This window comes from Eleutherodactylus coqui, chromosome 6 (genome assembly GCF_035609145.1).
Source record: "Eleutherodactylus coqui strain aEleCoq1 chromosome 6, aEleCoq1.hap1, whole genome shotgun sequence".
NCBI classification, from domain to species: Eukaryota; Metazoa; Chordata; class Amphibia; order Anura; family Eleutherodactylidae; genus Eleutherodactylus; species Eleutherodactylus coqui.
The window spans coordinates 94,909,845-94,935,546 of record NC_089842.1 but is presented as its reverse complement, the minus strand read 5'-3'; the positions used below and the strand labels follow the sequence as shown (position 1 = coordinate 94,935,546).

Here is a 25,702-nt window from a genome sequence, read left to right as displayed (position 1 = left end):
AGCGAGTATACTCGCTCATATCTACTTATAATGTTAACTATCCCAGGAACCTGTTCTCCTAAATAAGAGTGGTCCACCCTTTTTGAACTATTTATCAAAGTAAATCTTGAGGAAAAAGGAACATCTTGCAACTTTTTGAAACATTTCTTGCTGTCTAACATTGTGCTTGCACTCAGTTGAAGGCTTGTTGCATATTCTAAGCATTAATATGGTTACCTGAGATATAAACTATACAACATGTGACATAGATACTACAAGCAGAGCTGTATTTGTGACCCCCGAGCTCGCACTTAGTACTCACAGATGTAGTACATTCTCCTTGAGCAGTCATTGTCCCACCACTTTCCGTCATCTGATGAGATGGACACACAGTTCTCAATAGTGGCACCATTTGGCTGTGTCACCAAGTGATCCTTGTACCAATTGAAATAAGACACACGATGCCCATTCTCAAACAAATACATCCCTTCTGAGCGTAGATCATTAATCCCAATCCAGACAGGCCAGTTGAATGGAAAGAATGCATCATGAACATACTGTGCTATGGCATTAAATTCGTTCTGGTCTATAGGCATTGCCAAGTTTCCACCTCGCCTGTGGCAAAGCTGCTGTGCTGTAGCGTAGTTTTCAAAGTGTTGAAAAATAAGATAGCACTTTCTGTAATATCTCTTACCCTTCAAGCAACCTAGAAAGAATAGAGAATATCAAAGTATTGAGTTTATTAAGTTTTTTTTAGCGTATCAAAGTAGGGTTATTGAATGCAGATGTCAATGTGAGATGCTTTCACAAGAAGTTCTACAACTTTTTATCATACGTTATGTTTCAATTAATAAACATTTGAAATGTTTTTATTGGCCGTCAATGAGAACACCCTCGTTTAGGCCTCATTCCCATCTGCCATAATCATTTCTATTGTTCAAGCAGCACAACAAGCAATAGAATGCTGGGTTCATTATATGACGGACATGAATGGCACCTTCTGGACCTCATTGACTATGGCCCGCCTGGCTTCCATTATGGCGTCTGACTGCGCTATTTTTTCTAGGAAAATTTGCAGAATCTTCAGACAGAACTTTGAACACAAACATGAACATATGTTTATATTGACAGGTTTTAGAGTCATGTACTATATAACTAGTTCTTCTCAGATGAGAAGTGGATACAATTGTATCCAGTCTAGACAATGCTCTGTGAGCTAAATACAGCAGGCAGCAGCAACATCATAAATCTCTCTGGTAGTTTGCTACAATCAGGCTTGGACTAACTCACAGGAGAACAAGTGATTTCCCTGGTGGAACCTGAGCTATCCCCATATGAGTTGCACACAAGATCTTGGCATTCTGGGGAAATAGAAGTTAACCAATTCCTGCCTGCTGCATTCTCCCTATGCTTCAGTGGAAACATCCGCATGCAAATTCAGCCAACTCTCTGTATGCGGAGAATGCAGCGGTGAGGACTTTGTCAACAAGGATCAGGTAATACTTGCATGTAGCTGCACAGTGGGCTTCGAGAATACAATTACTGATGGTCCCTGGGCTACCCAGTCCTACACTGGCTAGAATGTACCAGTCTGCTGTCCAGGCTGTTTAGCTCACAGAGCATTGCCTAGACCGATAAAATGGTATGCATTTCTCAGCTGAGAGAAGCACTAGCTATATAGAAGTTTGCTATCTGTGAATGTAAACAAGAGTGTTCTTATTCACTGACAGCAAAAGAATACCTTGAAAATTTTGAGAAACTGAAAGATTGGGGCAGATATACTAACGTCCGCGTGTCAGAAATTTGCCTTAACCCCTTCAGTGGCAGGTTTATTATTACCATGTCATGCCTCACAGGGCAGGTTTTTCAGATGACAGCTTAGTGCTCTGCAAATTTCAGCACTAGAGCTGTCCACAGAAATCTTGCGGGGTTTAACTGCATGGTCTCTGCAGCAAGCCCCGGAGATTTTCCGAACATGCCACTAAAAGTGTATATGGGGCAGAAATGCTGCAGAATATTAATTGTGTAAAATTCTGCTGCAAATTCTGCAGCTGATTTTAGTAGCTTCATATCTCCCTCATCTTGGAATACATTGCGCTGTCAGTGCACCCCAGTAAAGGCCCCCCAGCAGTCTCTAGTGAGCGCCAAGCCACTGGTCAGGTGTGTTGGGGTGCACTGACAGCGCCATGCAAATACGCAGCTGATTCCGGGTCAAATCTAAAGTCTAAATTTTTATGCATAATTTGCTGTAGAATTTTCCACAGCGGACATTCGGCAGCATTTCCACCTCATGTGAATGTACCCTAAAATACTCAACAATAACTGGTGTACATGTGGGTTCACCCATGTTATTACTCTTGATTTGTATTGGCTAGGGTCACAGAAAGTGATGACACTATACATAGAGTACATAAAAGCCTGTGTGGAATGGGATTTGGACTTCCATGCCCCTGGCTTTGTAGTAACAGCCTAAAGCTTTGTATTATAGTAGTCAATCGCCCTGCAGGATCACATCAGAAAAGCAAATGCTGGTATAGTTAACTTCTACAGAAGATGGCTTCCAGCTGAGCGAGAGGTTGGAACAGTGTTTTCTCAGCAGGAATTCCAGGTGAAATAGAGGATCTCTTTCATTCTTAAAGGGGAATATCACTTATTGGTAACCATGCATGTAATAGAGAAGGATTACAAAGCTGTGGGATATGTTTCTGAAAGCACATTCGCTAAACTCATGAAGCAGTTTTACTATAAAACTACATTTAACATTATGATAAACATGCAAATTAAACTCTGATAATTCAGCATGGTCCGCAGAGGCTGGATTATTGGGACATTTATGTGTATTATATGCAATATACATACCTAACTATGACTCTGTGTCATTCCTACTTGCCATTGCCACTTTCATTGCATCTTACTGCCTTTTGCACAGATTTATTTTGTTTAAATAGATCAGCTCCACCCCATAGAAGTATTCATTGAAAAGTAAATGCCTTTACTAGCTATAAACATTTTCCTACCAAAAGTATTGGATATGGTTATCAGTAGAAGGGATTGTGTCTTATTAACATGTCCTAAGCCATCATATATAAGATGCAGACTCTTGGAGGTATCAACCATAGTTTGTGATGGGAATTGCACACTATTGAGCATACAGGTTCTTCTGCTGCACGCAAGCCAACCATCACAAAGTGCAATGCATTAGCCCATCCATAATGGTGAAATCGTCACCATTGGAGAGTTGAGCAATGGAAGAACTTTCTGTGGAGTAACGAATCATACTACTCCATCTTCAAATCAGGTGGACATACCTGGGTGTGGAGAATGGCTGGGGAACACCTTTTGCCTGAGTGTGTTGTACAAATGGCTAAGTAGAGCAGATGTTCCATTATGGTCTTGGGACGTTTTACGTGGTATGGTCTCAGTCCATTAGTTGTAGTGGCAAGAACGATGAACACAGAGATGTACCTTGACATTCTAGACAATAATCGGCTGCCGGCAATGTGGCAATACTCTGGGAATGGGCAGCAATATATCCAACAAGACAATGCGCAGATCCAATGCTGTTTTATGTTGATTTGAGGATATGAATGTACATTGCAGTCCAGGTCCCATGAGTTCTTCTCAGACCCATATCCGCTCCACCACATTAAACATCCTGGAATCTAAGATCTCGTCTACAATGTACTCCTTTACACCCTGGACGTTCACTGGTGGAGGCGGTGGCTCACTTCTTCTTGGAAAAGGTTTCACTTTGATTGGTTTAAGCAGTGATGTATTAAATACTTTAGACTGGCAGGGAGTTTCAAATGGAAGGCAACTTGGCCAACCATTTCCATCTCGCCAAAAGGAAACTCTGTGCACTACATCAGCTTAACAAAGGGTTTACAGTTCTAGCCCAAATCATTTCTGTTACCTTGTATTATGGTGCAGGCTGAGGCAGAAAAAAATGAAAACACTATTTTGTTTTTTTTTTGCATGAAAACAAATTCAGTACTGTCTCTTTATTGAAGAATCTCCTAGCAGTCGTGTTAGATTTAATCCCCACAACCTTATTTGCTAATAAGGTGGTGGAACAATTATATCCAACCAGAGGCTCTCCAGCTGTTGCAAAACTATTCCGGCACACATGGAGCTATAGTTTTGCAAAAGTTAGAGAGCCACAGATAGGAGAGCACTGTTGTAAAGCCAGTGGCCCTGATGCCTGTATTTATGCCCTTGCCACTACTACCTATGCTTGCAGCAACATTTTTAATCTATGCTGTTTCGATTCATGGAATTCAAAATAATGGACAAATTCAACACTCTGTATCACATCAATTCATCAGGACAAATTTTAGAAAGGACACAAACACATAGCAGAAGATCTTCTAAAGGGACTTAAATGCACCAAAGTTCTGTCTCAATTTGTGCCCAAAAAATTGGTGGAAATGCCTTTTACCACATTTATTATGTGTTTTAGACAATTTTTGCCCTTTTTTAGACAAGAGGCATGACTTGGAGGGAAGGGCATAACTTAAGGCCCCCTTCAGATGGGCCAAAAATGCAGAAATTTTGCAGCATTTACAGTGCAATCCTTATGGAGCGGATTTAAAAAATATATATGGTGTGAAAAATTTCTGCAATGAATCCGCAGCATGTCTATTTATGCTGCAGAATTCAACTCTTGAAATACAAAATGTCACAGTTCTGATTTAGGTTTGGAGCCTCTTATAGTGACCAGTGCAGGCAGGTAGTGTAGTCAGGCGAAGCCAGAGGTCGGTACACTGAACTGTCATTGAAATACAAAGGAGCAGGCAGGTAGCAAAGTCAAGGGAAGCCAGAGGTCAGTATATGGAGATGTCAGTTTCAGTATGGAGGAGCAGGCAGCTGGTTGAGCTTGACTACAAACGTAAAGCACAGTAATCTCGCAAGCATAGAAGGTGCTAGGCCAGGTTTTGTAGCGTGTGTAATCAGGAAAACAGGGTGGAACAACCAAGAAAACAGGGACTGGATAAGAACAAGGGATAAGAACAGGGGAGCTTGTCAGAGGGATGGATAACAACAGGTAGAGCCGACGCTTGGAACACAGGAGCTCTTGGGTTTTGGTCCTGACTAGAGATGAGCGAACACCAAAATGTTCGGGTGTTCGTTATTCGAAACGAACTTCCTGTGATGTTCGAGGGTTCGTTTCGAATAACGAACCCCATTGAAGTCAATGGGCGACCAGAGCATTTTTGTATTTCGCCGATGCTCGCTAAGGTTTTCATGTGTGAAAATCTGGGCAATTCAAGAAAGTGATGGGAATGACACAGAAACGGATAGGGCAGGCGAGGGGCTACATGTTGGGCTGCATCTCAAGTTCACAGGTCCCACTATTAAGCCACAATACCGGCAAGAGTGGGCCCCCCCCCCTCCCAACAACTTTTACTTCTGAAAAGCCCTCATTAGCATGGCATACCTTTGCTAAGCACCACACTAGCTACAACAAAGCACAATCACTGCCTGGATGACACTCCGCTGCCACTTCTCCTGGGTTACATGCTGACCAACCGCCCCCCCTCCCCCCCACAGCGCACACCAAAGTGTCCCTGCGCAGCCTTCAGCTGCCCTCATGCCACACCACCCTCATGTCTATTTAGAAGTGCGTCTGCCATGAGGAGGAACTGCAGGCACACACTGCAGAGGGTTGGCACGGCTAGGCAGCGACCCTCTTTAAAAGGGGCGGGGCGATAGCCCACAATGCTGTACAGAAGCAATGAGAAATATAATCCTGTGCCACCGCCATCAGGAGCTGCACACGTGGGCATAGCAATGGGGAACCTATGTGCCACACACTATTCATTCGGTCAAGGTGTCTGCATGCCCCAGTCAGACTGGTAATATGTACCTTAACAGTAACCGCTTTGGTGGTAATGTGGTGGTGACTGCGGACCTAGTAGCACGGTTGTATTTTGTTGGTTTTCGGAATGCGGCCAGGATTAAGTGGGCCGTGGCGGGGGGATGGTGTGGGGGCTCTCTTGTTGTTTCGGTAAAGGTGAAATTCTTGGACTGCCACCAGACGAACCAATGCAAAGGCATTTGCCAAGAATGTTTTCCCTGTTGGAGGAGGAGGGGGATGTTTTTGAGGCACTACGTGTCCTCTCCACGTGTCCGTGGTTATATGCACCTTAACAGTAACCACGTTGGTGGGAAATGGCCTCGCCGCCATCATGTCTTTGGGAAGCCTCTGTTTCCACACCCCAGAGACATACCATTAGCAGCGGTATAGGCAGAGCCCAGAATTCGTAACATTTCAGCAGTAGCATTAGGACAGGCCCCACTAACATATCAGTAGCAGCATTATAGGAGGAGCGCAGTCTTCGTTCCATGTCAGCAATAGTAGCACTCAAGACAGGCCCCAGTAACAATTCCGAAGCAGCAGTATAGCGGGAGCGCAGTCTTCGTTCCATGTCAGCAATAGTAGCACTCAAGACAGGCCCCAGTAACAATTCCGAAGCAGCAGTATAGCGGGAGCGCAGTCTTCGTTCCATGTCAGCAATAGTAGCACTCAAGACTGGCCCCAGTAACAATTCTGAAGCAGCAGTATAGTGGGAGCGCAGTCTTCGTTCCATGTCAGCAATAGTAGCACTCAAGACAGGCCCCAGTAACAATTCTGAAGCAGCAGTATAGTGGGAGCGCAGTCTTAGTTCCATTTCAGTAGCCTTAGTATAGCCAAGGCCCAAGTTACATTTAAGTAGCTAAAGTGTAGGCCAACCCCACACACCTTTCTGTACCATGAGTGCAGGCGAAGAACATACAAATTGCTATGATTACACTGTAAGTGAGGGCCCCAAAAAATTGGTGTACCAACAGTACTAATGTACCTCAGTAAAAATTGGCCATGCCCAACCAAGATGGCAGGTGAATCGCTTTGGTTAATGTGGCTTAAGTGGTAACTAGGCCTGGAGGCAGCCCAGTGTAACGAAAAATTGGTTCAAGTTAAAGTTCCAACGCTTATAAGCGCATTGAAACTTATAAAAATTGTTCAGAAAAATTATTTGAGTGAGCCTTGTGGCCCTAAGAAAAATTGCCCGTTCAGCGTGATTACGTGAGGTTTCAGGAGGAGGAGCAGGAGGAGGAGGAGGAATATTAGACACAGATTGATGAAGCAGAAATGTCCCCGTTTTGGATGGTGAGAGAGAACGTAGCTTCCATCCGCGGGTGCAGCCTACGTATTGCTTACGTATCGCTGCTGTCCGCTGGTGGAGAACAGAAGTCTGGGGAAATCCAGCCTTTGTTCATCTTGATGAGTGTTAGCCTGTCGGCACTGTCGGTTGACAAGCGGCTACGCTTATCTGTGATGATTCCCCCAGCCGCACTAAACACCCTCTCCGACAAGACGCTAGCCGCAGGACAAGCAAGCACCTCCAGGGCATACAGCGCTAGTTCAGGCCACGTGTCCAGCTTCGACACCCAGTAGTTGTAGGTGGCAGAGGCGTCACGGAGGACGGTCGTGCGATCGGCTACGTACTCCCTCACCATCCTTTTACAGTGCTCCCGCCGACTCAGCCTTGACTGGGGAGCGGTGACACAGTCTTGGTGGGGAGCCATAAAGCTGTCCAGGCCCTTAAAGACTGTTGCACTGCCTGGGATGTACATGCTGCTCGATCTCCGCACCTCCCCTGCTACCTTGCCCTCGGTACTGCGCCTTCTGCCACTAGCGCTGTCGGCTGGGAATTTTACCATCAGCTTGTCCGCAAGGGTCCTGTGGTATAGCAACACTCTCGAACCCCTTTCCTCTTCGGGAATGAGAGTGGGCAGGTTCTCCTTATAGCGTGGGTCGAGCAGTGTGTACACCCAGTAATCCGTTGTGGCCAGAATGCGTGCAACGCGAGGGTCACGAGAAAGGCATCCTAACATGAAGTCAGCCATGTGTGCCAGGGTACCAGTACGCAACACATGGCTGTCTTCACTAGGAAGATCACTTTCAGGATCCTCCTCCTCCTCCTCCTCCTCAGGCTATACACGCTGAAAGGATGACAGGCAATCAGCCGGTGTACCGTCAGCAGCGGGCCAAGCTGTCTCTTCCCCCTCCTCCTCATCCTCCTCATGCTCCTCCTCCTCCTCCTGTACGCGCTGAGAAATAGACAGGAGGGTGCCCTGACTATCCAGCGGCATACTGTCTTCCCCCGCCCCCGTTTCCGAGCGCAAAGCAGCTGCCTTTATGCTTTGCAGGGAATTTCTCAAGATGCATAGCAGAGGAATGGTGACGCTAATGATTGTAGCATCGCCGCTCACCACCTGGGTAGACTCCTCAAAATTACCAAGGACATGGCAGATGTCTGCCAACCAGGCCCACTCTTCTGAAAGGAATTGAGGAGGCTGACTCCCACTGCGCAGCCCATGTTGGAGTTGGTATTCGACTATAGCTCTACGCTGTTCATAGAGCCTGGCCAACATGTGGAGCGTAGAGTTCCACCGTGTGGGCACGTCGCACAGCAGTCGGTGCACTGGCAGCTTAAAGTGATGTTGCAGGGTGCGCAGGGTGGCAGCGTCCGTGTGGGACTTGCGGAAATGTGTGCAGAGCCGGCGCGCCTGTACGAGCAGGTCTGACAAGCATGGGTAGCTTTTCAGAAAGCGCTGAACCACCAAATTAAAGACGTGGGCCAGGCATGGCACGTGCGTGAGGCTGCCGAGCTGCAGAGCCGCCACCAGGTTACGGCCGTTGTCACACACGACCATGCCCGGTTGGAGGCTCAGCGGCGCAAGCCAGCGGTCGGTCTGCTGTGTCAGACCCTGCAGCAGTTCGTGGGCCGTGTGCCTCTTATCGCCTAAGCTGAGTAGTTTCAGCACGGCCTGCTGACGCTTGCCCACCGCTGTGCTGCCACACCGCGCGACACCGACTGCTGGCGACATGCTGCTGCTAACACATCTTGATTGCGAGACAGAGGAGGAGGAGGAGGGTGCTTTAGTGGAGGAAGCATACACCTCCGCAGATACCACCACCGAGCTGGGGCCCGCAATTCTGGGGGTGGGTAGGACGTGAGCGGTCCCAGGCTCTGACTCTGTCCCAGCCTCCACTAAATTCACCCAATATGCCGTCAGGGAGATGTAGTGGCCCTGCCCGCCTGTGCTTGTCCACGTGTCCGTTGTTAAGTGGACCTTGGCAGTAACCGCGTTGGTGAGGGCGCGTACAATGTTGCGGGAGACGTGGTCGTGCAGGGCTGGGACGGCACATCGGGAAAAGTAGTGGCGACTGGGAACTGAGTAGCGCGGGGCCGCCGCCTCCATGATACTTTTGAAGGACTCAGCTTCCACAACCCTATACGGCAGCATCTCAAGGCTGATGAATTTTGCTATGCGGACGGTTAACGTTTGAGCGTGCGGGTGCGTGGCGGCGTACTTGCGCTTGCGCTCCAACAGTTGCGCAAGCGACGGCTGGACGGTGCGCTGAACTACACTGCTGGATGGGGCCGAGGACAGCGGAGATGAGGGTGTGGGTGCAGGCCATGAGGCGGTAGTGCCTGTGTCCTGAGAGGGGGGTTGCATCTCAGTGGCAGGTTGGGGCACAGGGGGAGAGGCAGGGGTGCAAACCGGAGGCGCTGAACGGCCTTCGTCCCTCCTTGTGGGGTGCTTGGCCATCATATGTCTGCGCATGGTGGTGGTGGTGAGGCTGTTGGTGTTGGCTCCCCGGCTGAGCTTTGCGCGACAAAGGTTGCACACCACTGTTCGTCGGTCGTCAGGCGTCTCTGTGAAAAACTGCCAGACCTTAGAGCACCTCGGCCTCTGCAGGGTGGCATGGCGCGAGGGGGCGCTTTGGGAAACAGTTGGTGGATTATTCGGTCTGGCCCTGCCTCTACCCCTGGCCACCGCACTGCCTCTTGCAACCTGCCCTGCTGATGCCCTTGACTCCCCCTCTGAAGACCTGTCCTCCTGAGTAAGCGTTGCACACCAGGTGGGGTCAGTCACCTCATCGTCCTGCTGCTCTTCCTCCGAATCCTCTGTGCGCTGCTCCCTCGGACTTACTGCCCTTACTACTACCTCACTGCAAGACAACTGTGTCTGATCGTCATCGTCCTCCTCACCCACAGAAAGTTGTTGAGACAGTTGGCGGAAGTCCCCAGCCTCTTCCCCCGGACCCCGGGAACTTTCGAATGGTTGGGCATCAGTGACGATAAACTCCTCTGGTGGGAGAGGAACCGCTGCTGCCCAATCTAAGCAGGGGCCCGAGAACAGTTCCTGGGAGTGTTCCCGCTCCTGAGCAGGTGTCATTGTAGTGGAGTGAGGAGGCTGGGAGGAAGGAGGAGCAGCAGACAGAGGATTCGGATTTGCAGCAGTGGACGGTGCAGAACTGCGTGTTGACGATAGGTTGCTTGAAGCACTTTCTGCCATCCAGGACAGGACCTGCTCACACTGCTCATTTTCTAATAACCGTCTCCCGCGTGGACCCATTAATTGGGCGATGAATGTGGGGACGCCAGAAACGTGCCTCTCTCCTAATCGCGCAGCAGTCGGCTGCGACACACCTGGATCAGGAGCTCGGCCTGTGCCCACACCCTGACTTGGCCCTCCGCGTCCTCGGCCGCGTCCACGTCCTCTAGGCCTACCCCTACCCCTCAGCATGCTGTATTACCAGTGATTTGATTTCACAGGCAGGAAATAAATTGGCGCAAGACTGCAGGCCAAATATAATTTTTTCCCTTTTTTGAAAACGAAAGGCCCCACTGCCTCTAGTGAATGAATAATCTAAGTTTAATAACTGTGCTGTTTTCCTGCTAATGTGTCACAGAACGTGAGGGTAGCAGAGTTATTAACTCTGGCAGAGCAGGTATTTTTTTTCCCAATTAAGGAAAGCAAATGGCGAAGCCAGGAGTAAAACGTAGCTGGGTGCGTCTGTTTTTTAAACGTTGCACACGCAGCCGACACGTGTCCACCGCCCTTAGGACGGACAGAGGCAGGACAAATAGAATTATTTTCAGTTTTTTTCCACCAAAAGGCAGCACTGCGTATATTCAATGAACATGAGAAGTTTAATAACTGTGCTGTGGCCCTGCTAATGTGGCACAGAACTTGAGGGTAGCAGAGTTATTATAACTCTGGCAGAGCAGGTATTTTTTTTCCCAATTAAGGAAAGCAAATGGCGAAGCCAGCAGTAAAGCGTAGCTGGGTGCGTCTGATTTTTAAACGTTGCACACGCAGCCGACACGTGTCCACAGCCCTTAGGACGGACAGAGGCAGGTCAAATAGAATTTTTTCACTTGTTTTACAAGCAAAAGGCCGCACTGCGTATATTCAATGAATAATAACTGTGTTGTGGCCCTGCCTACACAATTCTTTCCCTGCAGTATCAATGGAGGGTGCAATGCTCTGCAGAGGCGATTTTGAGAAGAAAAAAAATATGCAGCACAGCTAACAGCAGCCAGCACAGTACTGCACACGGTTAAATATGGCCCTAGAAAGGACCGTTGAGGTTCTTGAAGGCTACACTCACTCCTAACACTCTCCCTGCCTATGCAACACTTCTGTCCCTAATGCCGGGTGCAACGCTCTGCAGAGACGATTTTGAGAGAAAAAAAAATTGCCACTGCTAACAGCAGCCAACACACAGCTATCAGTGGCCCTAATAAGGACCTTTGGGGGTCTTGAAGCCTACACTAACTACCAATTCTTTCCCTACAGCAGCTCCGGTACAAACAGCACTGTCCCTCATCTAACTCACAAGGCATCTGAGGCGAGCCGCTGGAGGGGCCAACTTTTATATTAGGCGGACACCTGATCTCCCCAGCCACTCACTGCAGGGGGGTGGTATAGGGCTTGAACGACGCAGGGGGAAGTTGTAATGCCTTCCCTGTCTTTCAATTGGCCAGAAAAGCGCGCTAACGTCTCAGGGAAGGAAGTGAAAGTAACCCGAACACCGCATGGTGTTCGTTACGAATAACGAACATCACGAACACCCTAATATCCGCACGGATATCAAGTTCGGACGAACACGTTCGCTCATCTCTAGTCCTGACACAAAGCTCGTATTTAGGTGCAGTTTGGGCCACTGTGGATATGGTGCATATTTGCTGCAGGTTTTCAGCTTAATGGGACAGCATTTTGGTGCAAAGTAAGTCAACCAATAGATGGTGTAAAGATAGACAAAAGTAACTAACATGCTAAGCAAGATGCACCAAATTTATCATACAGTGCAAACCACAATGGTAAATTTAGCTCATCTTCCGGCTACGTGGTCTAAGTTTACACTGTCTTAGACATGATTAGTACATCTGCTCTACAGTGTGCTACAATGTTCTGGAACTGTAAAACAAAAATAGTCCCCCAAAATTTGATAAAAAAGGTGTTCCTGAAAAACATAAGAAATATTATTCTAACTTAATGTTACAAGATGACTGAAATAATGGCTTTGGTTGTATGGTTCTGGTCATAACTTACAAAGATCCTATTCTTCCTTTAATAAGGTACAAATACCTAAAACTTGTAATTGTTCTACGAAATCTAATGTAGTGGAATGCGTCCTGAAATGTTTCTAGTGCTGTTATTATATATGATTGCTATGCTCTTAGGTTACTTGTCATTTCTTTATGTTTCCCAGTAGATGGTGCATTATCCCATGGATACATGGAAAGAAGAGCTGCCTAGAGCACTTAGTAATGCTCACGCTTCAAACAGCCCTTCTGGATGTTGCTGAATTATGCAGACCCATCGTCTTTAAGATATAGCTCCAGAGGAGCCTCAATGTTCTTCATGTGTGAATAGATAAAAGTTGATGGTGGCATCATAACTTTTTACAAGCAAGATGTTTGAATAATGAGCTTCTTAAGATCTGTAAGGGGGCCATACATTTAGATATAATATACTTAACCCTTTAGTTTAGTAATTATCTTCACATCTATTAGTAGGACTTCCCTATTTTTGGGTCACAGATCGCATATTTCTTTGATCCTCACTCATTCCAATTTGCCAATGGATTAAGATGGAATTGTACTTTCCATGGCAGATGATAAATTTGGACGTCACTTTTATCCCGGTAAGCCTATATTTTACCTTTCTTAAAGGTGGCATGGAATATGACTCAAGTAAATACATTGATATATAACTTTGTATTTTAAAAACTTGTTATGGTGGAATGCTCACCTGGCCGACGTTCCTCTCCATTCCCTGCTAGCGCTTTGCTACTAGGCATACTTCTGCAAATGGCTGTAATAGGGATGCACACTGTGCAAACCTTCTGGAACCTGCACCAAGTAGTTTACCTCACCTGTCTATAGGTTGTGTCTGCAGTATCACATACAACCTGTGGTCCGGGGTTCCACTGCTTGTGGAAGAAAGCAGCAAAACTTTTCAAACTCCTTCTACTGAGGATGAGCCTCAACATTATTCATGATGCACTAGGCAGACTAGATAACATTGAAGAGTACACACATACATTGTGCATCAGTATTGCATGTACAGAATAAGGCCAGTGTGAGTATCTCCTAGAGGTATGACATATGTACAGAATAGGGACAGCATATCTCCTAGAGGCATGGTGCACCCCCCTCCCCTCCCCAACTTCTCACAGGATACATATAACACAAGTTGGGAACCAAGGATCTAGGTCACTATTTAGCTAGCAATAGAGTAATTTAAAATTTCTCTCTTGTGTTTTTGGGCTTCTGCATAATGAAGCCCATACCCCTAGAAAAAAAAAACTGATTGTCCCTCAGAAAAGTATGAAATATTGTAATTAAAACAAGACATTAACTCAAAAAACAACAGCCTGACACATGTTCCTGCTTGGCAATCCTACCTTCAATCTGTCCAATCTGTCTTTGATTTCTTGCATTCATTTCAGACACTGTTGCGATGGTGTCCTCTGCTTCACCGAGCTTATTCCGAATCTTGGAGACACTTTCAGACATCTGGTTCACTTTTATATCTAGGCCATAGAACTGGACATTAAGGCGATGGATTGCCGCTTCTATACCACTCAGTCGAGACACTGCGGGGAAAAGGACATCAGTTTGTAACCAAATGGACAATTAAAGCTATCTATTCGATATGGATTTGATATGGATTCAACAGAAAATCTTTTATTGGTAGAACTGAATTGTCTAAAATTGCTTTATACAGGGCTTAATTAAAATTAGAAGACACTTGAGCCTAAAACATTTGGTGGGGGCTGCAACCCTGTGTGCTGGACATAAACTAATAATCTTTTTGCCCCACTGATGGCAACAAGATCTGACAACAATTGAATGTTTATTAGGGAAGCAACATTGGGAAAAATATGGTTTGGCATGTTGGACTGTGTGGAAGGTCGCTTTATCCTTTTCAACCTCCTATGTATTGTAGTGGAGTGTCTAATAAGGGCTGGATAACCTGGGTGGTGGACACTCCTTAGCACTTGTCTTTTTGCCCCCCATCCCTCTCCTTATTATCTAGTTGTGGCTCTTTTTGGTTGATGTGAAAATATTAGGGGCGGAAGGAACATATATCCTAGTGACATTTTAAGGCTTGTGTTACATGTTTAAAAAGACACTAAAAATGTGTGACAGATTGCAACTGACTCCCAGGTCGGGTAAATTGAGGTTTCTTTGTCATTTCCTTTGTTCTAGGTAGAGATGAGTGACCATACTCGCTAAGGATAATTACTGGAGCGAGCATTGTCCTTAGCGAGTACCTGCCCGCTCGGAAGAAAAGGTTCGGGTGTCGGCGCGGGTGAAGGTGAGTTGCAGGAGTGAGGGGGGGGGGGGGGGAGAGGGAGAGAGAGATCTCCCCTCCGTTCCCCCCTGCCTCTCCCCGCACCCCGCCGGCACCCAAACCTTTTCTTCCGAGTGGTTAGGTACTCGCTAAGGACAATGCTCGCTCGAGTAATTGTCCATAGCGAGTATGCTCGCTCATCTCTAGTTCTAGGCTTTATTCACACAAGCGTTTCATCACAGCAATTTTGCCGTGACAAAACGCTGGCCGAACATCACGACCATCTGATGAATTACATCCCAGATGGGCGATTTTCTGGTGTGTAAAAACGAACGTCTGGAAAAGAAAGCGCATATGGTGCGCATTTCGGCAATTTCCATAGACTCCTGCTCTGCTAAACTCCCTCCCCCTTCCCTTCCCCTCTCCGCTCATGCGAGAAAATTGCAGCGCCCATTTGAAGGAGCCCTTAAAGGCAAGAATAGCGGAATAGCGATGCATGCAGCACTCTAGCTACTGTCAAATCTGAAGGAACTCCCTATTGACCCTCTAAAGCAGATATTACTAAATGTTATCAGGCAGGATACACCTTCTCTCCCTTCTGATGGACACAGCAATCATTGGTTTACTCCACTGTTGTTAATCAGATAACAATGAAATATCAATCAGATTTATACTTAAAGGGGTTGTCTCGCGAAAGTGGGGTTAAGTACTTCTGTATGGCCATATTAATGCACTTTGTAATATACATCGTGCATTAAATATGAGCCATACAGAAGTTATTCACTTACCTGCTCCGTTGCTAGCGTCCCCGTCGCCATGGCTCCATCTAATTTCGGTGTCTTCTTGCTTTTTTAGACGCGCTTGCGCAGATGGGTCTTCTCCCTTTGGCTCGGCAGCAGCAGCGTTTTGGCTCCGCCCCCATGTACGCGTCATCGCGTAGCTCCGCCCCGTCACATGTGCTGATTCCAGCCTCCTGATTGGCTGGAATCGGCACACGTGACGGGGCGGAGCTACGATGACCAGCTCTCTGGTGGTCCCATTCACCAGGAAGAAGACTGCACAGCGCAAGCGCGTCTAAAAACGCCAGAAGAAAGTGAAATTAGACGGATCCATGGCGACGGGGACGCTAGCAACGGAGCAGGTAAGTGAATAACTTCTGTATGGCTCATATTTAATGCACGATGTACATTACAAAGTGCATTAATATGGCCATACAGAAGTACTTAACCCCACTTGCTGCCGCGAGACAACCCCTTTAAGCTCACAAGGTCTGCGCTGATTCATTTCACAATATATCTTTATAAGAGCTCCTTCACACAAGCCTTTCTGTGCACATAAAATTTACGCGCAGAATACGTAGAGAATAGAACCCGTTGAATTCAATGAGTTTGTTCTCTTCTCCTGATTTTGCGTGCATATTTCTTGTGCGCAAAAATATTGGAACTGCTTTATTTTTCCCTATAGAAGTCTATGGAAGGTACACAAATACATGCGCAATGCACAATATGTTGTGCAATTCTGTGGAAAAAAAGACGCATTTAGAACTCATTAGGCTAAATAGCCACTTAAATCGGGGTGAGTTTGTCTGCCGTGTGAAAATGCACATGTCCTGCATGCGCAAAAAGTGCAGTAAAATACGCTGATGCGTGCAAAGAAGCCTTTTACATAGCGCAAATATGTTGCGCTGAGGCATGCGCAAAAACGCATATGCCCGTGGGAAGCAACCCTAATAAGGGGCGAGCTGTTTGAATCTCCTACTGGCTTTGACACAGGTTAAATGATACAATTCATTTTATATGTAGCCACATTCATTGATCTGTAGCCACCGCTAGAGGAAACTTACTGCACAGTGAAACACTGAGATCTCAGTAGCGGTTTTCCAGCAACCATTGTGTGGCCACAAGTCCTAGCCATACATTATACTCCAAGGTACAGATCTTATTTCCTTAATGTAATTTTATAGGCTTACCGAAGGTGAGCCAACATGGATCTGGGCATGTGTATTATGCTTTTTTAATGGTTCCAGGCTTAGTTTACATTTAAAAGAGTTCGATAGGAACAACTTATTGCATTATGACAGCCATCATGTACCACTGATATTAAGAGGGATACTAAGGGCCAATTCATTGGTGCCAGCTGAATACACTAAAGACAGTGAGTATTTGAAATGAATAGAAAGCTTGATTGTTAAATTTGTAATAAGAGTATCCAGAAGGAAAATTAGGAAGATTAAGTTGAATGTGTTTGCTTTACTGCAATTAGTATTGAGATCAAAGAAGGAAAAGACAAAGGAAAATCAGAGTTTAGTTTATTTCTAAGTATGATCATCATTCATCAATAGATTAGAGGGATATTAATAAATACCAGATAGACGCGATGTTTGCTACACGAACATAAAAGGAGTTCATTCAAATTTGCGATGTTTCCCTCGCCAGTGTGGAGGAGCCCTGACTCTCCCTAGCACCGCTGTTGACTGAAGCACAACAGCACCACTGGACTTAACATAGGAACTTTGACCCGGCCTGACAAGTCACTCAATGTATCAAGCTCTAATTTTATAATTTTACAGCGGTGGTGAGGATATATCAAATCTAATGACACCAAAATCATCCACTTAGGGTGGTTTTACACGAGTGAGAAAATCATGTAATTTTTGTGCGATTTTCGTGTGATGTGGGAGTCAGTAAAAAAACAGATTATGAAACCAATAATTCACAGTGCAATGCAAGATTATCCTAGAAAAATAAACATATTTTTAAAAAAATCAAAATTAAAAAAAAAAAAAAATCGCTGCAACAAAGACACGATTTTGCTCTGATTTTCTTGTGGCAAAATCTCAATCGCCCATGTTAAACTAGCCTAAAGGTCATGCAAAAGGGTAAAAGTATGTTGCAAGAAAAAACCTGCAGGCTTTTTTTATATTGGACTTGGGTACGTTAAAAAACAACCCAAAGTATGCTTATTTATTTCCGGTGGTACCGAAATTTATGTACAGGAAAGAAAAATCACTAGCCAATTCCCTGGTGAACGCTGATGTAGATCCCATGAAATTGTCCAAGCAGATTGTCAGGTTGCGCTGCTGGGATCTGTTATTCTACAGGGTTCCAGGAACACAGCTTCACAGGTTAGGGATAATTGTACTGGCTGGGTATGGATTTCCTCCTGCCAGCCAATCCCCATGGGTCTGCTGCACTAATATATATATATATATATATATATATATATATATATACCAGCCCCTTTGCAAGAGGAAACTGGTATCCCTTCACTCTAGGGCTTGGTTTCCTGCATATGTGTGTTGGTGTGTGAACTGTGTCCTGTGCTGCTGAATCATGTGTCATCTCTAGGCTAGTGTGGCCCTTAGGTTCCAGCACAGGGCCGCCTTTATCGAAGCGACCACTCTGCTTGCAGGCAGAGTTCTGGTTTATGTTGTTTCGTTAGAGTAGGGACCGCAAGACAAGAGGACCCTTGAAGCTGGGCTCGCGGCTTAAGTTACTTGGCCAATTAGCAAATTAATTCCTCATATTTATTACAGTAATTCTAACTGCTTTTGCGTGCGGGGATGTTTGGTGAGTGTATTGGCAATTTTTCAGTTCTATGTTATGTATGTCCGTGAGTCTAGGGTCCTGTATACAGTTCACTGTCCCTTTGGTGTTTTTGCCAGCACGTCCGGTATGAATGCATTACCCTTCCCACCCATCATCCAAACAATGGTAAAACGATTAATATAAAGGGCTACTTTACTTGTAACAGCCAAGGACTTTTGTACTTGTCCTTGCAGTTAAGTATATATTGGATAAACAAATCGGTCAATGAAAGTCTGATTAAATGAGCATCGGTTTGCAAGTAAATTATATCCTTAGAGGCTAGCTAACCAGGAGAGAATTGAAGATAATCTGAATAAGTGCTGTGGAGAGACAAGGGTTGCGGGACATTTCTCTGAAATGGGACGCAAGCTGTTTGACCTCAAATAGATGCTTTTGGAAGAGGCTATGCGTAGAGATGATGCTGCTAGAAAAAATAAGTCACTCAAAAGAAACTTTTTGGATCTTCAATCTAGATACATTGGCCCCAAACAGGTTGAACGAAATTTGTAGCTTTGAAGTCTTTTTATAAATAGTATTTTTTGTTCAATTTAGGCGGGATTCACACGGGCGTTTATTGGCTTGGTTTTCACACCCCGTCTGATATATGCTGCCTCTCTGATTCATTGGTTTACAATGCACCAGTTCATATGGGTGTATTTCTGCGGCGCAAAAGCGCCCAGCTGGCTAGGATAGTGCATTTCGGCCGGGCAATTTTGTGGAAGGGAGGTGGAAGGGAGTTACTGAGTGACTGCTAAACTCCCACCCCCTTTCCTGCTCCTCTACGTGCTTTGCCGGCCTTTTCCAATGGGAGGGGGGCAGAGCTAAGCTCCACCCCATCCTGTTCCCTCCCATTGCTGGCTGCGACAATAGGCGAAGAGGAGGCGGGAGATTAGCACACTAGCTCCCACCCCATCTTGCCGCCTCCCCTTGCAGAGAGCTGGGAAGGGGGAGACAGTTTAGCAGAACTAAACTGTCTTCCTCCACCCAACGGCATTGCAAGCTTGGGCCATCTGAATGAGTGTACAAACGTTAGCTTTGTGCGCTAGTTCACTCATTTTTATGGTGCTGGCAGGCGCACGTAAAAACGCCAACGGTCGGTGGATAAGCCCTTATGTATTTGAAATAGTCTAATTTTTAGATACAAATTATACATTATTAGTTCATAAGCTATATTTATTGATATTTTTTACAGACGTCATGTGACTGTTGTATGATGTAATATAGTGGTGGCTGCCCTATCGCACATGCCTGAGGAGCTCCTCTCAAATATCACTGCGGCCAGCGTGCTTTCATGTTGGCTTTCCTGCCTCGCAGTTACCTCGGCTTGATGCTTGACATATCCGTGGACTGAAGCATTTTGTGGTGAAGGGTTTTTGTATGTATATACTTCTGTGATTCCTTATATCCAACACAGATCTGTATATCTGTATGATGGTGTTTGAATTGGTCTAGTCTTAATTTAAAATCTCCTACCATTTTTGCATCTACGGCTCTGTTGCAGACCTATGTTTCCACGGTAAGAAACTTTGTTTAATCCGATTCTGCATTCATACCTCCTTTCTTACTGACTGAGGGCTCCTACCCACTTGCATTTTTTTAACGCTGCGTTTTTGTTTACGCGAACGTCAATAGGACTTTTTAAAGTTTACGCATCGCAAGTTTGTGCTTTGCGATTTTTGTGCGATGCATTTTTAACAATAAAAAATCCCATTGACATTCACATTAAAGAAAAAGCACAAGTGGGAAGGAGCCCGTAAGGTTATTTTACACGGGCGAAAACAACACGCGTTTTTGTCGCGATTTTCACCTGCTGCGATAATCAGTTAATGAAGCCAATGATTATCAATGGTTTCCTTCCCACTTGCGATATTTTCACTGATGGGATGTTCAGGAGATAAAAAAGATCCTGGTATGTTCTATCTTTCTGCGTTTGCTTTTTAAAAAAAATCTCCCATTGTATTCTATGGAGCCTGCGTTTTATCGCATCGCAACATGACAAACACGCGTTGCCATACGATTTTAACATTAGAAACCCCTTTGACTTTTGTGATAAAAAACGTGTGACTTTATTGCACGATTTTATTGCAGGTGGCAGTGATGCGACGCGAGATTATTCTCCAAAAAAAGCATCAGTGACGCTTACAAAACGCAGTGAATAAAAGATGCGATTTTGCAGCGTTTTTTTGGCGGAAAAAATGCGACCACTCGTGTGGAATTATCCTTAAAGTACTTTTATGCGGGCCAACTATCAACCAGAAGATCACTCAAGCGAGATATCCCAGGCCTGATAGGGTACTGAGCAAGAAATCACTCATCAGTCACTAGTCACTTCGTGTTAGCTCAGTGAAATGACTAGTCAGGATCTTCTTCCTCAGTTTAGACAGGCTGTCATTCATTGAATGAAGGCCTGCTCAAAGTGAATGGAAGCGGGTGACTGGAAGAGATGTCTGACGCACACTGCCTACATTCACTGAGCGACTATTGCACAGGTGCGACGGTCATTGAGACAGTCATCCCATGTAGAAGTACCCTTATATTTGGTAGCTCAGCAAGAAATAGGGGACAGATTGCTATACGATTACACGATCAGATCACACAGAATGTGTTTGTAGTCTGTTATCATTGAAACACATGCGACTGCATAGGAGCTGTAAACATAAAATCGTAGGAGCTTTTTAACCCCTTAGTGACCAGCCTATTTTGTGCCCCAAGGACCAAGCGATTTTCATTGTCGTATTGCAAGAGCCATAACTCTTTGACACAGCCCTATGAGGGCTTGTTTTTTTGGGATGAGTTGTATTTTTTAATGGTACCACTCTGTCATACATATAATGTGTTGTATAACTTTTATTCCTTTTTTATGTAAGAAGGAGGAGGGAGTGAATCCCCCCCTCCAGAAATTCTGCCATTTTTTTTCGGTTTTGATTTTAGAGCATTCGCCATTCAGTAAAAATAACACAATACATTTCTTAGCATGATTACTGCGATACCAAGTCTCCATAGATTTTTTTTTTACAACTTTTGAATTGCTTTTTATTGCATTTTTTTGGGAGGTGAACAAAGCAAAATAGCAATTCTGTCATTGCTTTCTAAAATTATTTTGATGGCGATCAGCAGATAAAATCACAAAATATTTTCATTGTTTCGGTGGTTATGAACATGGAAGTACTTATTATATGCTGCTTTTTAAAACCCTTTTTGGCATTTTATCCATTTAAGAAGAGTTTTTGTGAGGAAAAATGAGTATTTTCTTTTTATTAATTTTTTTTTTAAATTAAACTTTTATTGAACTTTTTTCACGCTATTTTTAATCCCTCAAAAGGGACTTGTAGATGTGATCATTCAATCACTAGGATAGTACACTGCATTACTTGTGTAGTGCATTCTATAATGCCTATGACAGCAGTCTATTAGATTCTGCTGTAGGAGAGGTCTAATAGGCTGAGTTACATGGCAGACACATAGGCCATGGAAACCTATTGCTACCATGCGATTTTATTGGAGAGTGCTGATGGGTAACAAAAAGAGCCTCCTCTCCCTGTCATCTGCTTACAGACAGCAGTTATTGATTGTGCCAAGTAAGGGGTTAAACTGTTGCGATCTGTAGTTTCTCCATTTCTGGCAGTTACTGCAGGAGCCTGGCTGCCAGTAGTCAGCCAAGCCACTGCCATAAAAAGATGCATCTGCAGGTTTAAAGCCCATTAGTGACTGCCGTAAAAAGACATATTGGCAGTCACTAAGGGGTTAATCAAGACTATAAGCAAGCTTATTGCATTTCTAATATTGTATGCAGTGGAACATTTTTTACTAAATATTGCAGTGGTGGATGTCTCTTTAAATGCATCAATGGCTAGGTCAGGATTCTTTCTGCATGTGTAAGTTACAGCGTAGAGCTAAACTGTAGTCTGTTTTTCTCCTGTGAGTCTGTGGTTTGGTTTCAATGCACTGAATTCCTAAATCAAACTTGTGGTGAGCATGTAACATCTCTCAGAAGCCCTGAAATCTTTTTCGTCTTCGGCTTGTTTGTATTCGCATCAGGCAGATCATGTTGCAAAAACGTAAAAAAAAAAAAATCAAGGAAAATGTTGAGGAATGAAATCGCTGCTTCCTACTGGCAGAGCCTTAGGGGTAATATTTGGAAGGAATACAACTAGGTTTTATTTTCTGTCATGGTTGAAATTTGCAGAATGGACTCTGTGGCTTGTGGTGTGATCAGAGACTCCCAATGTTCTAGTTTTGTAAGGAAGAGTTCTTCAATGCTCACAATATTATTTTAAAGGGCCACTGCAGTGATTTTTGTTTTATTCATTCATGATGTAGCACTTCCCCCAAGTATATATAAGGCGGCTAGTGTTACTTTGGTTAGTTATTTCTTTAGATCTGAAACTCCTGATCTCTTCTTCCTCAGATTATCATTTGATCTCAGTTTTAATAAGCTCAAATCTATTTGGGGGTAATATATTCATTTTCTAGTCAGGGAAGAACAGGCACTCCTGCCACAACTACTGATGATCACGTAGCTCCTGTCACACAGTTATAATAGAGGAGATCACAGCTTATCCTCCTAAATCATAGAATCATAGAATGGTAGAGTTGGAAAGGACCTCCATGGTCATCTGATCCAACCCCCTGCTCAATGCAGGATTCACTAAATCATCCCAGACAGATATTTGTCCAGCCTCTATTTGAACACTTCCATTGAAGGAGAACTCTCCACCTCCCGTGGTAACCTGTTCCACTCATTGGTCACCCTCACTGTCAGAAAGTTTTTTCTAATATCTAATCTGTGTCTCCTCCTTTTCAGTTTCATCCCATTGTTTCTAGTCTTTCCTTGTGCAAATCAGAATAGGGCTGATCCCTCTGCACTGTGACAACACTTCAGATATTTGTATACTTATGGGCTGTAGCTTATTTAGGAGAATATAGAAGGTAATGATAATTAAACTACCCACTCCCCAGCAGGCAGAAAGGTAAAACCTCAGCTAATGCATCGTGGGATTCGTGTGAAACTGAACATAAAAAAATCTCACTCTCAAGATGGTTCCCGACAAGCATCAGACAGGGAGCTGCGGTTCATGGAAGTGGTTAGAATACACAGAAGAGACCTCCAGAGTGTGACAGGCGATCTAGTGAGGGGTGCAAGCATGGAATTTTTTTTTTACCAGAGTGGTAAAAAAGAATGGGTTGTTTGAGACAAGCACAAATGGCGGTTTTGTTTTCCCCAAAAAACAGCGCTCCTCCTGTCTGCGGGATGTGACTGGTATTGCAGCTCAGTCTTTTTTGCAGGTATGTAATACCAGACACAAGAGACTTTTTATTTATCAATTTCATTCAACTCTTTTAAGTACTCACAGGGAATTTTCTAGGCAATTTCTATAATGTAGCAGAGGCTATAACATTAACCCTTTCCAATCCAATTTGTATCCTGGTTTTCCTAGGGGGCTTACTCTTTTTCTGCCATTATACAACAGCGCTATATGCTGGCTAAAGCCAGTACTGCATGAGGTGACACGTTGGATAGGCTCCGACAGCAGAGAGGCTGGCAATATACAGTAGGAGAACCCCAAAGGACGTCTTCCAACATCGGAGCTGTACAGCCTTAAATCATAATGTCTTCAGACATCAGATAGTGGATTGGAAAGGGTTAATACTGGCCACAACCTTTGTTAAACTGATTTCTTAACAATAAAGCAGATAAATCTAATTTTCCTTTTGCTCTACCATTGAAAAAAGGACTCTAGTAAAGGCAGAACCACCACCACACTTGTCTATGGGCTATGTTTGGTGTTGTAGCCTAGGGATATATTTTTACTACTTTAATGAATGTGAGCAATTTATATAATAGACCCTGACATCGGGGGATTTGTTTATGTTGTTAATATGCTATTATGTTAATATTTTATGCTGCCCTTTATTTGGAACATCCTTACTTTGGAGCCCTGACATACTCTAGGCTTCATTTTACATGGTCTTAGAACTAACATATAGAGAGACTTTTAACGAAACAGTTTCTTCTGCACACATACAGTTGGAGCCTCCATGAAACAGCCAATTCTCCATACACATATGTGGATAGGGCAAGCATGCTCTTCTGTTTCTGCAATTCCTGTAGAAGTAAACAGGGAGTGTGGCTATATCTTCATTCTTTCTGCCTGGATACGGTGGTTGGCGTCTACCTTACCAGTAAGGATGGGGAAGCCTTCCTCTCGACATAAGTGTGGGTCCCAGAGATGGGACACATATCGTGCATTAGACATTTATTACCTATCCTGTGGCTCCATAAAAGCTTTAGAGCATGTTTAATACCTTAATAAAGTAAATAGCTAGTTATATTTCTAATCTTTACAAATTTAATGAAAATGTTGCAAAATATGTAGAAAATACTCACTGATATAGTTCAAATTATCATCTGCCGGTAGAGTAGTAGCTGGCTGTACAGTTGTAATTTGGACCTTTTTATCTTCCTTTGAAGTTTCTTCATCTATCTCCTCAACTTCCTCTTCTTGTTGGTCTTCATCTTCGTCTTCCTCATCCGGCTTTTGAAGGATCACTCCATTTCCATTTCGTGAAACAGAAATTAATGTGACATTGAAGGAAAGTTTATTTCCCGGTTTAGGAGGTGGCAATGGGCGTTTTTCAGGTGGCACAGTGATCACTAAGTGACCTAAGAGGAGCTGAAGACATGTATATGTTTTAAGAAAAGTTACTGAAATCTAGCCGTCAATTTCGACACAGCAGAGATTATACAAGCCCAGCGTGCATAGAGATCAGTTCATGTTAATCTACGGGTCCCAATAACCTAATTGTAATATTTAGTTGGGGTAAGAAGTAGGAGAACTTTTAAGGCTCAGTGGCACAACTTAAAAGGATGCTTCAAAAATCAGATTTATGGCACTATAAAAGTGTGACTAGTAGGGCTGTGGCGAGGCGGGGCTGACGCCAATGTTGACTGTCAATGATGGAGGTGCTTTGCATGCAGAGAAAAAAGTAGGACACCTTTTTAGTGAGATTGACATGTCACAAGTCATTTTTTAAACAATCTCTTTAGAAGGATGTCACTATGGTAATGAAATCTTTAAGCGTTACCTTAGCTATTGACATACAGTACCACCGGACTTTTGGTCAAAATGACTCTTACCTTCTCCAAGTCTTTGCTTTGTTCTTCAGCTGAGAGTTTGTTCTGCATCTCAGACGTCTCATCGTGTACAAGCCTCTCAGCACTTTCCTTTTTTTTAACCTGGCAGCTGGAGAGTTGGCTGAAGAATAGTATTAGGAAAATACTTGTCCAATTCATTGTTTGGAAGTGAAAAATCCTCTCCCGAGATCCAAATAAGAAGTCTATGAGCCTAAAAAGTGACCGAGACGTGCAGGCGCTCCTTCTCTCCTGTTCTGAAGTTTCTTTGTCTCAGCTGCAGAATTCCTCCTATGAGGTCGCTTTTAAAGACAGGAAATATCAAGGTCTTATTTTTCCCAAACGTCTGCTGTGCAGTAGC

The 25,702-nt window shown here is 44.4% G+C and overlaps 1 protein-coding gene across 1 annotated transcript; it reads right to left on the bottom strand.

Annotated features, from left to right (window-relative positions):
• On the bottom strand, positions 1–25,702 carry CLEC11A (C-type lectin domain containing 11A). The gene is made up of 4 exons (XM_066605684.1): positions 25,348–25,702; positions 24,598–24,883; positions 13,730–13,921; positions 1–685 (listed from the first exon to the last, which is right to left on the bottom strand). The coding sequence occupies exons 1-4, from the start codon at positions 25,501–25,503 to the stop codon at positions 291–293; spliced, it is 1,029 nt and encodes a 342-aa protein (XP_066461781.1). The 5' UTR covers positions 25,504–25,702; the 3' UTR covers positions 1–290.

Coding starts and splice junctions, on each gene's coding strand:
- CLEC11A (XM_066605684.1), bottom strand. CDS start 25,503: ATGAATTGGACAAGTATTTTCCTAATACTATTCTTCAGCCAACTCTCC. Junction 13,922..24,597: donor TGATAATTTGAACTATATCA/GTGAGTATTTTC, acceptor TTTTCCCCGCAG/TGTCTCGACTGAGTGGTATA. Junction 686..13,729: donor ACAGATTGGACAGATTGAAG/GTAGGATTGCCA, acceptor TATTCTTTCTAG/GTTGCTTGAAGGGTAAGAGA.